General features: G+C 38.3%; 1 protein-coding gene across 1 annotated transcript; it reads right to left on the bottom strand.

Annotated features, from left to right (window-relative positions):
* Positions 1-392: 392 nt before the first annotated feature.
* LOC116173712 (ribonucleases P/MRP protein subunit POP1) lies at positions 393-14532 on the bottom strand. Its single transcript, XM_031491369.1, has 4 exons — positions 13177-14532; positions 1066-1436; positions 751-1020; positions 393-699 (listed from the first exon to the last, which is right to left on the bottom strand). The coding sequence occupies exons 1-4, from the start codon at positions 14504-14506 to the stop codon at positions 412-414; spliced, it is 2259 nt and encodes a 752-aa protein (XP_031347229.1). The 5' UTR covers positions 14507-14532; the 3' UTR covers positions 393-411.
* Positions 14533-15098: the final 566 nt, after the last annotated feature.

The raw sequence follows: 15098 nt of genomic DNA, 5'->3' as shown, positions 1-15098 counted from the left end.
AAACATTTATGGAGCGAGACGCGTTCACGACCGCCATTCAAGACAAGATGCGAAACGTAACCCCCGTTCGTGCTTTTTAGATGGCGCAGGCAGCTTTTCCCCACCTAGAAATTGCATAGTTGCCAACTCTCAAAAACGTATGTATCCTCGTAAGTTGTATATACAGGGTGGAACCTTTCACACTGAGCAATTTTTCGTGCAATTAAAATTGCATCGTTAATTAAGGCCTTAATAAAAACATTAATTGCTCCATAACACCTAGAAGAATGAATCTAGCGGCTTTACCTTTTTTGGATACCTACATCCTTTCCAATCTCAGAAAAAATTTCCATTACTCCCACTCCACGATGGCGTATCCTTAAACAAGAAAGGAAAAAAAGGTTTTGCAAAAGTAATGAATTCCAATGTTTATTACACCACGATATCTATATTAGCTAAACGGAATTTCCGACAAGAAATATTTCGAACTAAAACTTTATCCTTCACTCTTTGATCAAGTAATGTTCTCAATGCGCCACTAGTCACATAACCGACACCACAATGTCTCGCTTGAGTAAAACTAAAATCTCCAAATGTTACGTAGCCCATAACCTCTCGCGAACACGAACGTCGAAGCCCACGACTGGCGACTGGCAGCCAAAGCGCCTTCATTTGTTCGCGATATTCTTTAATCGCATCCAAATTGACCGATTGTACACCCTGGAAATTGTACAAAAGAAATTAATTAAAACTACAAGGGATTCAGAAAACCTTGCCGTCCTTTCGGGCTTTAATCCTCTCCCTTCGCAGCTTTTTTAAAAGCCGCCGATGAGCGTCTCGTTTGTCCTTTCTAAGCGCTTGATTTAGATCCTCCTTTAAAGGTTCGCATGGAAGACCGCACTTAAGCAGATCTTGCGGCAGCGGTAAACAAATTTGGGCGAACTGCCTTACTGTGCCCTTCTTCTCAATTTTAAGCCTGACAGGTATCAAGTAATTGGAAGCGATATCGTACGCGACCCTTCCCGTTTTCCTTAGAGCATCCTGTAAATAAAAATAACGACATTGTTAACTACAAAAAAGCCTCACCCGCAATTGTGTTAGCGACTTATTGTCTCTAAGAACCGTCAGCTTCCCACACTCCGCCCGATTGGGATCCCATTCCTGTAGCAAAGTCCTCCAATTAAAACAGAAGGGTTCGGCGACGTTCAGTTTAGTATAATTCGCGCGCTTGTTGGGCGGCAACGAAAAGTATCGTTGCCTACTTAGATCGCAACGGCGTTTCTCTTCCAGCTGACCGGCTTCAGTATCGGGCGCCAAGAATGGTAGATCGCCGCTTTCGAACCGTAGACTATCAAAATCGCGTAGACCGCCAGCGCGTGCGCCCCACATGATTAACGCTTGCCAAAAAGAATTTCCCCAACCGGACGGTACTATCAAGTCCCAACCACTGCCGTATCCTAAGTGAAAAATATGTTTCAATTCTTTGTTGAGCTTCACATTTATAAGTCGATTACAAATCACTGAAAAGGTTTCAACAGGTTATGGTCCTAGTGTCGGGGATAAGAATGAACAGCATGGGTAAATCGGAAACTATAAGAGATGCACAGTCGGTTAAATTCGGATATTCCGATCAGTTCCGAAGATATTTGGGAAAAAAACGAAATGAACCGTATTAGTTTTTATTTTTTTCTGACTCTGCTTGGAAAACAAATAACACTTCCACACTTTATATGCTCTAGAAGATGGCGCCCACAGACTTTCACTGTGGCGTTTCGTCTTTCAGAAATCATCGTCAACTTCATTTTTCTATATCGACCGAAAAAAAAAGTACATACTGTATTGAGTAGCATTTTTTCGTACCAACGCAACGCCTACTGCACAAAAAAGTTAAAAATTGTTACATTTTCAAAATATTCTGTGGTCTTCTTTTCAAGACATAGCTAACCGGCTAAAACTCAAAACTTTGTGCAATGGATATGGAAACCGTTTCTATAAATCCTTTTCCAGAAACTAAGTGCACCGAGGCTTTCACGGCCATAGGGTACGTTTTTTCGACAAACTGCCGTACAGCCCGACTCCTAACCTTCAAAACGAAATCGTACGTTGAAACTCTAGTCAGGACAGCTCTAGCGAAAGATGTGAAAGGAAAAACTTCGTATGAGCTTTTTAATAAGATTAATACTGTTTATGGTGATGGAGTTTAATAATAATAATAACTTTTACTATGTTTAAGTAACCGAAAAAGGTTACATACAATCGTCAAAATAAAATTACACAAAAATCTAAACCGAGATCTAAACTAATACATAAATTTAAATTTTTTCGTTGAATTTGAAATTAAAATATTCATTTTGCGAATAGAACGCCTTTGACAACAAAAATTGTTTAATGTTGTTGCTAAAAACCTTTTCATTAAGCAACTTAATAGCATCGGGTAGACTATAATAGTTATTTATGTATTAAGGGCATAATAGTGATGTTTATATTCTCGAGGGCGACAAGTTAAACAGCTCGAGGGCCTATGGCCCGAGAGCTTTTTAGTCGCCCGAGAGTATAAACATCAGTTTATGCCCGTGGTACATACACAATTTTATGTTTTACAAATAGTGTTCTTCGGCAAAATTCGTTTACAAAATAATTCATTATGTTTGATCGAGTATGCGTGGTTCGAATTTGTTAATGTGATTAAAACCATCCAAACGTCAACCGTAATTTTTAATAATTCAATTCATCGCGAATGAGCAAGAAGTTCCAGAAACTATACGAAATAAGGCCAATCTTGTGATTTAGTAGGTATTGACAATTAATAATTTACGTTTCTAATTTTCAATGGCCTGCAAATATTTGTTTGTTTTGTCATTAAGTATAAATGAGTTACTATGGTGATACTTAATGCCCTAGGGCATAAAGTGGTACTTTATGCCCGCGTATCACAGATATAAAATGTGCTATTATAGGTTAGTAAGACATAAAATTTCATACAATCCTACATGTAGTACAAGTGGAGATTGATATAATATTTGTAACCACTGGAAATATGGCTTTTATTAGCTTAAAGAAATCAACTAGACAATTAAATTAACTTTGACAATAACGATAAATGACTATCAAATGATAACTAGATAAAATATCATATCATTCTTCCCCTGTAGAATTTTCTTCTTCTGCAGAATTTTCTGCCCCTGTAGAATTTTCAATTCCACTTTCTACAACAAAGTTTTGAAACCACGAGGGTGGCCTTCTAATTCGAGTAGACCTTCTAACCTCTTGTTCCGTCGAAGATCCATCAGAAGTTTGTAATTCTTGTGAGGCCTCAGTCTCTGAAGTTTCAAGACTAACGTCATCTTCACCCTCGTCAACGTTGTTTGGGAAGGGCGCTAAATGACGATTTGTCACGGTTGACATTTCTCCATTAGCTCTTCTAATTAAAGAGTAGTAAGGATTACTCTCGATAAGTTCAGCTTCTTCTACTACGGGATCAGTCTTTGAGTGACGGACATTCTTTTTTACTAGAACAGGTCCAGGCGTTGAAAGCCATGATGGTAGCGAATCCCCGTTTGGTGATCTTCGAGGGTACGTGAATAGTTTTTCATGTGGCGTAGCATTAATCGATGTACAAAGAAGTGATCGGATACAATGAAGGGCATCTTTAAGGACTTCCTCCCAGTTTCCAATTGACAAACTCTTTGAACGTAGACTGAGCTGAATAGTACGCCAAAGTGTTCCGTTCAAACGTTCCACTTGACCATTACCCTGTGGATTGTATGGCGTCGTTCTTGAGGATGCAATGTTTGAGTTTTTTAGGAAATTTTTAAATTCTTCAGACATGAATGAGGTTATCTGTCGCTGTGTATGTAAAGAGGCTGGCCAAAAGTGAGAAACAGGTCTTTCAGGCATTTAATGACTGTGGATGAGGTCATATCTTTGCATGGGTAAGCGAAGGGAAATCTGCTATATTCATCGATAATCGTTAAAATATATTTGTTTGAAGAATTAGAAGGGAGAGGACCTTTAAAATCAATATTAAGGCGTTCGAATGGAGACGTAGCCTTAATTAGTTGACCTTTTGCTTTCAAAAATCTTGGCTTAATTTCAGCGCACGTTGGACACAATGCAATCATCTCTTTTACATCATTTGCTGTATACGGTAGGTTTTTAGAGCGTATCCAATGGAACATTCTACTTACTCCAGGATGGCAAAGCGCATTATGAAGCTGTTTTAATTTGTCGGTGTTCATGTACGCACAAACTCGTGACAGAGCGTCTGCTGTTGTGTTTTCCGAACCTGGTCTATATATAATGTCATATTTGTAGCAGGATAGCTCTAGCCTCCAGCGCATTATCTTCTCATTTTTAATCTTGCTATTGTGATTTTGATTCAACATGTACGTTACTGATTTTTGATCCGTAATTAAAAGAAAGTGTTTCCCAATCAGAAAATGTCTCCATTTCTTAAGACTTTCAACAATTGCACAAGCTTCCTTCTCTATTGATGAATGTCGACATTCTGGATTGGAAAGCGTTCGAGAGAAGAAAGCGACTGGACGACCCTTTTGCGTAAGCGTAGCGGCTATAGCAAAATCCGAGGCGTCAGTTTCAACAGTGAAAGTTTCATCATCATCTATTGCTTTCTTTATGTCTGATTTAATCTCTTGGAAGCATTTTAGAGCATCAGGTGTTAAAGGAAAACTTGAAACACAAGTTAAAGGTTTTATCTTCTCCGAAAATCTTTCAACCCATTTTGCATAGTGGGCGAACATTCCCAAAGCGCGTTTGAGTTCTGAGTTTTTAATGGGAGCTGGAAGTTCTAAAAGGGGTTTCAATCTCTCAGCGTCTGGTTTGATTGTGTTATTTTCGACAGTATAGCCAAGTAGATCGATTTTTGTTTTCTTAAAAACACATTTTCTTTCATTTAGTGTTAAGTTATATTTTCTCGCCGCATCCATAAACTTTTTTAGATTACGTTCATGTTCTAACTCATCTTTACCACATACTGTCACGTCATCTAAGTATACAACTGTACCTTCTAGTTTCTCTCTGGTTATGATGAAGTCTAGAGTCCTTTGAAACGCTGCTACACCATTGGTAACACCGAATGGAATTCTTGTAAACTGGTAAAGTTGTCCGCAGGCTTCAAAAGCAGTGTAGACTTTCTCTTTATCTAAAATGGTCATTTGATGATATGCGCTTTTTAAGTCGATCTGACTGAAGATTTTGTATTTCGATACTTTTAAGACGACCGTTTCCATGTTTGGTAATGGGAATGCATCCAATTCTGTAAACTTGTTAATAGTCATAGAGTAGTCTATTACTAGACGTTTTCGATGAGCGCCACCTCCCGCTACTAGGACTTGTGCTCTCCAGGGAGAAATGCTTGGTTCTATTACACCGTCTTCCAGTAATTTTGATATTTCTTGCTTGATAAATTCTTCGTCTTGTATACTGTATCGACGACTCCTTACGGCGATAGGTCTGATGTTAGGTGACAAATTAGTAAAAATAGATGCTGGTGGCACCGAGGACTGCATTACGTTGCAGATGCGTAATGGTTCATGGGGACCTCCCAATTCAAATTCAATTTTAGAATGTTCTTTTAGTAGGTCGTGTCCAACGATCACGTCCGCGCAGAGATTATCGACGATAAGAAGTGGTATTTGCCTGTAGTTGTGTTTATTCATGGTGATATTGGCAAAGCAAATACCTTCGACAACCGATACTTGATTCAGCGAGGCTAAGTTAACAGACTGTGTACATGGTTTTTGACGTAACTTCATTAGGCGCGCGATTTTTCTGTTTATAAAACTGACAGAACTGCCAGTGTCAACAAGAGCATCAGCTTTATAACCATTCACCGTGATTAGAATAGTTGCACCTTTCAAGCTTGACGGTGAAGCGGCAGATATTGTACTACAGTGAGATGAACCGTCATCGATAAGACTGTTGACTGTGTTTTTGAACGAAGCCGAGTTGTTGGTAGCGTTTCGTGATTTACATACATTTGAAAAATGACCTCTTTTAGAACACAGGTTACATATAGCACGGAAAGCTGGGCACTTAAACCTTTGATGTACGTTACCACCACAAAAGAAACAACATCTTACTGATCGTGAGGATGGTTCAAGTATTGTTTGTGATGGTCGGTGTTGTGTAGCCGCTGCTATGTTTGATGCTGTATCTTGTTTTTGTTCGTATATAGCATTAATTTGTGGTGAATTGTTACTTATTATTAGCGCGTCCTTTTCAGCTGTTTCAAGTGCAATAGCTTGATCAAGTGCTTCGGCAAGAGTAAGTTTTTTATTTTCTAGCAGGCGTTCTTTGATTTTACGAGAAAGCAAACCGGAGATCAAGGTGCTACGGATTGCTTGTTCTTCATGTTCTTGAGCGGTAACGGTTTCGAAAGAGCAATCTTTTGCCGCTAAACGTAAAGCTCTTACGTAGTCAGAGATGTTTTCATCCGCACGTTGTTTCCGGTTAAAAAGAATATGCCTGGCTAGAATTATATTTTTAGGTTTAATATAAATACCTTCTAAAGCTGCAATTGAGGCTTCGTAAGTTTCGCAAGTTTTGATATGTTTGTAGATTGAAGCTGATAGGTGATTTACTAAGAGCTTGCGTCTTAATGCATCTGGTATTAAATCAGTTTTTACTTCTTCATTCAAAAAACTTTCGAACGTTGACCTCCAGTGCTGCCATTGTGCATCCGCTTCTGCAGCATCAGGTTCGACATCAAATTTGTCAGGACGTAAATACCTCGTGATAGGAAAACTAGTTGACGATGGGTTTTCGTTAATCATTATTTTAAGCTAATAAAATTGATATAATATTTGTAACCACTGGAAATATGGCTTTTATTAGCTTAAAGAAATCAACTAGACAATTAAATTAACTTTGACAATAACGATAAATGACTATCAAATGATAACTAGATAAAATATCATATCAGAGATTATAAAAACGACCAGACTTTCATGCATGGCGATCAGAGCTGCGTCTTCAACACTGTCAACTAAACCGCTTTTGCACGGTATGCGAGACCCTGTACCCTACAGTCACTGTACTGTATCCGAGATACATTCTAAACTTCTCTTTCACGGAAGTACTTTTTCAGTGATGCACGGGCGGGCTAATGAAAAAGCCTTCTCGTGTAAACAGTTCCATATGAACCAATAGCCCATCACTAAAATAGCCTGGCGACTCGAGAGACCGAAATTTAGTCGCCGATAGTGTATGCGTGTGTGAACAGCTCCATAAGTCGTACTGTTCCAGGTGTATCCGAGATACCAGTCAGCGGACGACTGTATCCCCGTGTAAAAGCTTGTCTTAGTGTGCGCGCGACAATCGACTTTGGTGATCGACAAAATACGTCCATTGACATGTTCAATGAAACAAATGATAAATCTAATATATGAAAATCTCGTGTCACGGTGTTTGTGGTCCTCCGAAACGGCTCGACCGATTTTTATGATTTTTTTTGTATATTCGCCAGGTATGCGAGGTGAGGGGGCGCAGCCGCCGAATATAATATAATAACTGATAGGCGGTATGAAGTTCAATAGGTCGTCAAGTATATTTCATACCGCTAGGTGATTATATTGTTCGCCGGGTGTGAGGTGAGGAGAAACTGGGTGTACGTCCCGTCCAAGAAAACATTGACTGTTAGGCGTTAGGTGTGAAGTAAGCCGGGTGTGCGAGGTGCGTGCGTGCGTATATCCCATACAAAGAAAACGAGATTTTATAAAACGGTAGGAAGTTCGTGTGCCGAGTGCGCTTTCATCCTCAAACAAAATCAAGTCTTAAAGCACATCTTAACATTTATCAAGAAATGAACCGTGCCAAGGATTTAAAATGTGACCAGTGTGATTTTGTCACCAAGTACAAATACAACTTTAAAACACATTTGTTATTCTACTGTTGGCTATCTCTCTCACGTATGTTGGCACAGATTTAGTGCCTGGAGCAAGGGATGTGGGCTATATCTATGCAACCGAGTATGGAACATATGATCCAAGTGTACGCGTGTTAAGAAAATATCATTTTACAACATACCTACATAATTTTGATGCTATATCTACAGGGTGTAACAATTCAGTATATTAAAAAAAACTTTCACATAAACCATAACAGATAGAAGGATAGAACTTGCGGCATTACCTAGATTTTTTGGGTACACCATTTCTGATTGTGTCAAAATATTTCCTGAGATATTTCCAAAATACCTACTTACGGGGATCCACGAAACCAATTTGGATCTCGACACATTATGGTATTTATGTGTTTTTCAACATGAAATTAACGAATCCAAAATTAGTTTTCGCAATTTCGAAGGAAAAATTGCAACTCTTGGGCGGATCACAAAAATAGTCAGAATTTCATGAAATTTGGTGAGGTCATTCTGTATTTAAGAACAAAGTCGAACCACACAACATTAAAAAAGAGTTATTCGCATTTTATGTTCGAAATCGCCTAAATCGTCAAAAAGTGGTAGTTTTTTTAAATGGCAATGGTGACGTTTCAAGTTTTTTTTAAATGAAACAAAAATGCGATAGAATTAAAATACCTCCACAAATGAAAAAGTTCCAAAGATTTTAAAGTTGAACTTAGAAAAATAATTTCGTTTCAGCGTGTGACGTCACTTGACCTATTCGCATACGATATCTATTCGTTCGGTTAGTACGTGTACGCTTGGTTATTGGTGTCACGGTAACGGACGCACTCAATTAGGTCAAATGGCGGGACAGGCAGTACAGACCACTGCTGTGTTGAACACCGAATACTTAAACTTAAATATTTATTGACCGATTTTAAGACTTTTTGATTAGTTTATTAGTTTCGATCTATATTTTAATATCATAACTCATTAGGTTAAATGTAGTATCAAGATCATGAAACTTGTCCATTGGACCCGATGGGATTATACGATTTTTTTCACTTTTTTTTTCCTTGATGTCGCACTCTGCTATTTTGCGTACCGCCGATGCCGGTCCACGTTTGAATTCCTATTATATATAGTTTTAAATATTAAAAAAAAACATGGTTTCAAAATCAAAACTGTTTTTTAATTTATATTTATAGTACACTTGGACCTCCTAGTTCGCCGCCATCATGAATTTTTCACCTCAGTTCGACCTGAGGTGCGACCCTAAATGAAATACCAAAGGCTTAACAGTATTACACGAGTTAACACTAAAAACAATGAACCTCGCAATGAACATAAAGAATTGATCAGTGGTAGCAAGCAATGATGGTACTGTCTTCAGTTCTGCCAAGCACTGCTCAATACTGCTGGGTACTACTTAACACGCAGCTTTTCACTTACTTAATAATTATAAGTAAAAGATCGACTGGCCTTTATTAAAATGTCAACGAGATCGGTCCATAAATAACAAAGTAATCTCTGCGCATGCGCAGAAGAATCTGGGCCACTGCTATGAAAATTAATAGGTGTCGTTTCCAACCAACAAGGAATCCCTACGCCTACAAAAATTTATGCAATTCATCCTTTAGATTCCGCGTTATCATGCTAGCATTAAGGTAGCTTACAACAACAGGCTTCTTTCATGATGAAAACGATACTTTACCAATCTATACAGGGTCATTCTTGACGAGCGTCGGACGAGCGTCAGATAGAAAGATATGGAGAACCTTTGAAAATGAAACTAAAATATTTTCAAGATGGCGCCACTTTCGCAAATGCCAGAAGTAACCATCAACTTTGTTATTTTAAATAGGGGCCCCCTATTTTTTCTACATTTTCGGATTCTACGTCGAATTTGGAGTACAACGATACCCTTTGCTCTAAGGGCTTCGTAGATATTCCAGTTTTTATGTCAAAAATTGAATTTGCGGGGGTAATTTTAAAAAATTATTATTCGAAAACGGTGAGAGATATTGCAAAACAGTTTTTATTATACTTCATTGAAATCACCTTATTTACACCTGTATTAGAAATAATGGTATCTGGCCTTTTCCAGGCTAGCGCACGGAAAAACTTTTTCATTATACCTCTCCGAAAGTACTGTCTTTTCATGTATCCCAAGCGCACCGAAAGTAGGGTTTTCCCGTGCGAGCGCACTGGAAAACTTTTTCCCGTGCGCTACGAATAATCAAGTTTGCCATAGCATCCCTATCCCATGCGTTGCCATGCATACCGCGGCTTGACTTTGACATATATGTCAACCGATTTTTTCCGTTGTGTTAAAAATGGATTTTGGTGAAGTCGAAATTCCCGCTAATATATTAAGAGAAGCTGCAGAAACCAGTTCCCAACTATTACCAACGAAATCAAAAGAGAGATGCGAAAAGAAATATGAAAAATTTCATAACTGGTGCGTTGAAAAAATCGTGGAAAGAGTACGTTTTGGAGTAGGTTTTCAATGATTAAGAATATTCTTACGGTAAAAGAAAATGAAAACGCCAGCAAATTGTGCAAAACCATCGACTTTTTGAAGCGTCAGACCCTCCGCTACATCCCAAAAAAATCAAAAGTTCTGTACAACAAGGGAGCAATTTTTGAATGAAGCTGCAGAGATAAAATGGTTATTACTTACTAAGGTTATTTTAGTATTCGGAAATTTGGAGCAAGATGCAGAGGAGACGATACAATTCGCTCGACTATTGATGATGTGTTGAAGATAATCGGGGGTTTAAGGGTGATAAGACAAGCAACAGAATTTGTTGTCAAATTGGATGTGGACTTCAATGTAAATAATCATTCTCCGTTATTTTCGGAGAGATATAATGAAAAATATCGTTCATTACACGTCCAGAAAGGCTTTTCCCGTGTTTGCATGACTTCCCGTGTTCGGCTTCGCCTCACACGGGAAACGTCATGCGCCCACGGGAAAATCTTCCTTTCTGGACTGGTAATGAAATATACTATTCCCAGTCCCTTTGATTCTTTCCGTGCGCTGAATATAAATACCCAAAATATTGCTTTAAAATACAAATTTACAGGGAAGTAAACTAATTTTCAGAAAATCTATATGGGTTGTAATGTTTCATATGTAAGTATTTTGCGTTTTAATTCGTAGATGTTTGAATATTTAGATAAACTTCTTTGTAGATTTTGTGACATTTTTTGACGTTTCGTCAACCTTATCTGAAATAAACTAATTAAACAAATCGCCTTTGAAATGATTTGAGAGTAACCATGAAAACGCATTTTCTATAACTGTTACAAAATAAAAATGTTGGCGAGTTTGTTGTTTTTTGTTATCGATTTAAAAGAAGTATAATAAAAAATATCGTTCATTACATGTCCAGAAATGCTTTTTGTCACGCGCGCACAGAAAAAGCCTGCTTTCCGGACTTGTAATGAAATATATTATTTCACTGCTTTGTTAAGGAAAGATTGAATTTTCTTATGGTATGCGTAACCCGAGGCGTAACCATATAAAAAAGTGAGACTACGTCACTTTTTCAAAGCTCTCAACTTTTAAATTTTTAAATATCCATAACCCCATTTTTTCAAATGGCACCCCTAATTTTTTTCTTCACTGTTGTGTTCCTTTTTCAGAGACCTTTAATTTGATACAAAATGTCAAAGGTTGGTTCAAACGGTTTCCAAGATATTCCATGTTTTAATTACTTGTAACAAATTGATAAAAAAATTAAGTCTCTTTGAATATCATTTAAGCGATGCAGTTGGATTTGCAGCAAAGTAAGCCAGTACCGTTATTTCTTGTTCTTCAGAGTCTACCACAGGCTTTCTTTTTTGTATTTTTGTTTGAAACATACCGTTATTTCTGCAATTTTTGTAATCATTTGCGAATTGTAGCCTCTGTGGGTCGCGCCTTATCAGAGTATCTTTCGGAAAAAAGAGGGCAAGTCCTGGCCCCTATTTGATTACATTCACCGCGTATTAATATTAATACAAAAAATCTTCATTAGTGTAACCCAAACGAGCCATTATTGACGAGAAATAAAAGTTCAAAACTGTTCAAGAAGCCAAAATTTGACGTTTAGACGTTATCATAATAAAAACAAAAGAATAACACCAAGCGACTTAATTTTTTTATCAATTTGCTACAAGAAGTGACTAAAACATGGAATATCTCGGAAACTGTTTAAAGCAGCCTTTGACATTTTGTATCAAATTAAAAATCTCTGAAAAAGGAAAACAACAGTGAAGAAAATAATGAGAGGTGCCATTTGAAAAAATGGAGTTATGGGTATTTAAAATTTTAAAAGTTGAGAGCTTTAAAAAAGTGACGTACTCTCACTTTTTTAGACGGTTACGTATACCATAAGAAAATTCGATCTTTCCTTAATAAAGAAGTGAAAACTGTTCGCAATATCTCTCACCGTTTTCGAATAATAAATTTTTATAATTACTCTTGCAAATTCAATTTTTGACATAAAAACTTGAATATCGACAAAGCCCTTGGAGCAAAGGGACAACTATGGGGTGTCGTTGTACTCCAAATTCGACGTAGAATCCGAAAATGTAGAAAAAATAGGGGGACCTTATTTAAAATAACAAAGTTGATGGCTACTTCTGGTATTTGTGAAAGTGGCGCCATCTTGAAAATATTTTAGTTCAATTCATCATGTGTCAAAATCCATACATAAAGGACATCAGTTTAGTTTCATTTTCAAAGGTTTTCCCGAGGGTTTTCCATATCTTTCTAACTGACGCTCGTCAAGAATGACCCTGTACAGGGTGGTGAGTTGCGTAACGCATCATAGGGATTATTGAAAAAGATGCGGGTTTTATTTTCCCAATTTTCCGTCTTTAGGTGAAAAAAATTGAAAACTAATAAGGTCAATTGGCGTAAAAAAACTTTTTCTACAAAAAACCTTTATACATTTTTGCTCTAAAATAATTTGGGGAGCCCGAGGGGGAGCCAATAATCGCATGTTATGAATTTTAGATTGAAATCCTTATGATGCGTTACGCCAGTCACCACCCTGTATATGGAGGTTGCCAGTATTTCAAAAAAATGACCCAAACATACCCACCTGCCCCTATCCCATTTACCAAAATGGTCTACCTTTAGGTTTAAACATTTTCATTTTCCTATCACGGTGACGCCCCCAATATTTAGTTTATTGCCTGTAAAACAATCATCCACCATGCAATTTTACAATATAATGTAATAGTGATAGCAACTACTCTCCTGTGATAAATTCAAAGATCCGAACGATTGGTAAATGCAAACTTCAAAAAAATGTACACAACCATCAGAGTTACATTACCTAAATTATCCGTTTTATTCCCCGGATTTTGCACTAGCATCACAGGTACGGCCTCCCCATTTCTCAACTCAGTACCAGGCACCAACAGCTCCGATCTCAGTTCATCGAGTTTCGCATTTGACACCTTATTCTCTTTGACATACGAACGCACCTGATCATCCCAAATAGGTCCGCAGGCTAGTTTCGGTGGTACACTTAACGGTAAGGATATCCGATTTGTTTGCAGAACCGCCTTCAATCGCGTTTTGGGAATGTTATACCTGGGATCGACTACAGTCAAACACAGAATGTGACGAGACGGCAGTTCAGCTGCCGTTACCGAGCTTTGCAGCTTTTCCCAAAATTCGTATTGTAACAAAGTTTCCTCCGAGTTGCCTGATTTTTGCATCCATTTAGGGCCAAATTCTTTCACAGGTCTCAAGCAACGAGTCAGGACGGCGCAAGATAAAGGTCCCGTTAATTTAAATCTATTTAAGCTATTTTTCAGCTCGCTCAACTGTATCTGTGAATTAGAGTTGGTGTAAACGAGCGTGTCCTTGCCGGTTTCTTTTAAATCGAAGCATTTCGTTAATAAACAGAGTGTATCAGGATAATAAGCGGCATGCACCCAAATCCAAATGATTCGCTCGACCTGCTCATCATTCTCCAGGGGTTTCCAATGGAAATATACAGTTCCCAAAAGTGTACCTTGATCGCACAAAACTACACTGCCCTCTCGATTACCGTTGAGGTAAGCTTTTGCACCAACACTCAAGCCGTTACTTAACAGAGAGATGTCTTTTAATTTAGCAATCAGTACAGCACTAGGACCTTTAACTTCTATACAGGTGAAATACGAAATATCTTGCACTAAGCAGTGCTTCGCCGTTGCCCTATAGCAAGCTCGAAATGCCTTATCACATGGTCTGTATGCCAGTTTGCAGCCCCACCGTTCCACCATGTGAAATCGCTTTGCGTGCCATATGTGCGTCTCCAACCACCTGATTCGCCTCTGCCTGTTGGCATACTCCGCCAACAAATTGTGAGGTCTCCGTCGATACTTTCGAGATGGTCTCTTTTGACGAACTGGCATTCCGGCCTTCTGAAGTTGACTCAGATGTCTCTGTCGCAAGCGTCTCGGCAACCGTTTGGTATTGTGAGCCATCACCCTCCGACGCATGTGCTTCGGCAATTGTTGGAAGACCAATTTCGCGGCGGTTGTAGTTTTTAACGCTTGTCGCATCGATTTAATTTCGTCCAACCGACTCGTACAAAAATTGAGTATGTCCACCCGCGGAGGAAGCTTTCGCTCTCCTCCGAGGGCAAAATCGAAGTGCTTTTCTTCGTCCATTTCCTTTAAATTCAAATTCAAACCAATACCAGACACATGTCTCCTCGTAATAGTTTACTTTTAAATATAAACATAACCACAAATCACATAACCTTATTGTTTTTTGTTTTAAAACATAACCTATAAAAATCACATTGATAAGACGTACATACAGGATGCTCAAGCAAAAAACGACTACTTATCTCCGATCTAATAAAAAATACGAAGATATCTTTGAATAAAACCGAACATATAAACAGAATGAAAGACCAACGCAACTGCTCTTCTAGTGAAATAATTATTGATTTTCTGTTAAATTCTTAATTAACAGATAGGAATCCATACGCGATAACCGTCCTTGTACCCACAGTACCCAACCAGATAACCTCAACGAGCTTTCTTGTCAAATTTCCTCCTCTTCTCGTTTGGTACGTGTACAAAGTATACAGTACCGAATACTTTAAGATGCCTGATCAGACTTCTTCTTGTACCAAAGTTCGTATGGCGAAATCCCTGGTGGTTTTGGAGACGGTCCTATTCGGTTAATCACCCATGCAGCTGCCATCATGTGTGTAGGCTTCGAGAAGTAACATATATACCAGCCAAGCAGGTA

Source organism: Photinus pyralis, unplaced genomic scaffold, assembly GCF_008802855.1.
Source record: "Photinus pyralis isolate 1611_PpyrPB1 unplaced genomic scaffold, Ppyr1.3 Ppyr1.4_LG6, whole genome shotgun sequence".
Lineage (NCBI taxonomy): Eukaryota > Metazoa > Arthropoda > Insecta > Coleoptera > Lampyridae > Photinus > Photinus pyralis.
Note: the sequence above shows the minus strand (reverse complement) of the source record. Positions and strands in the feature narration are given on the sequence as shown.

Bases quoted from the DNA above. Each gene is read 5' to 3' on its own strand.
- LOC116173712 (XM_031491369.1), bottom strand. From the start codon at position 14,506: ATGGACGAAGAAAAGCACTTCGATTTTGCCCTCGGAGGAGAGCGAAAG. The intron at 1,437-13,176 runs GTAATGTAACTC...TTTTTCACTTAG, and splicing joins GAATAAAACGGATAATTTAG to GATACGGCAGTGGTTGGGAC. The intron at 700-750 runs GTTTTCTGAATC...TACAATTTCCAG, and splicing joins AAGCCCGAAAGGACGGCAAG to GGTGTACAATCGGTCAATTT.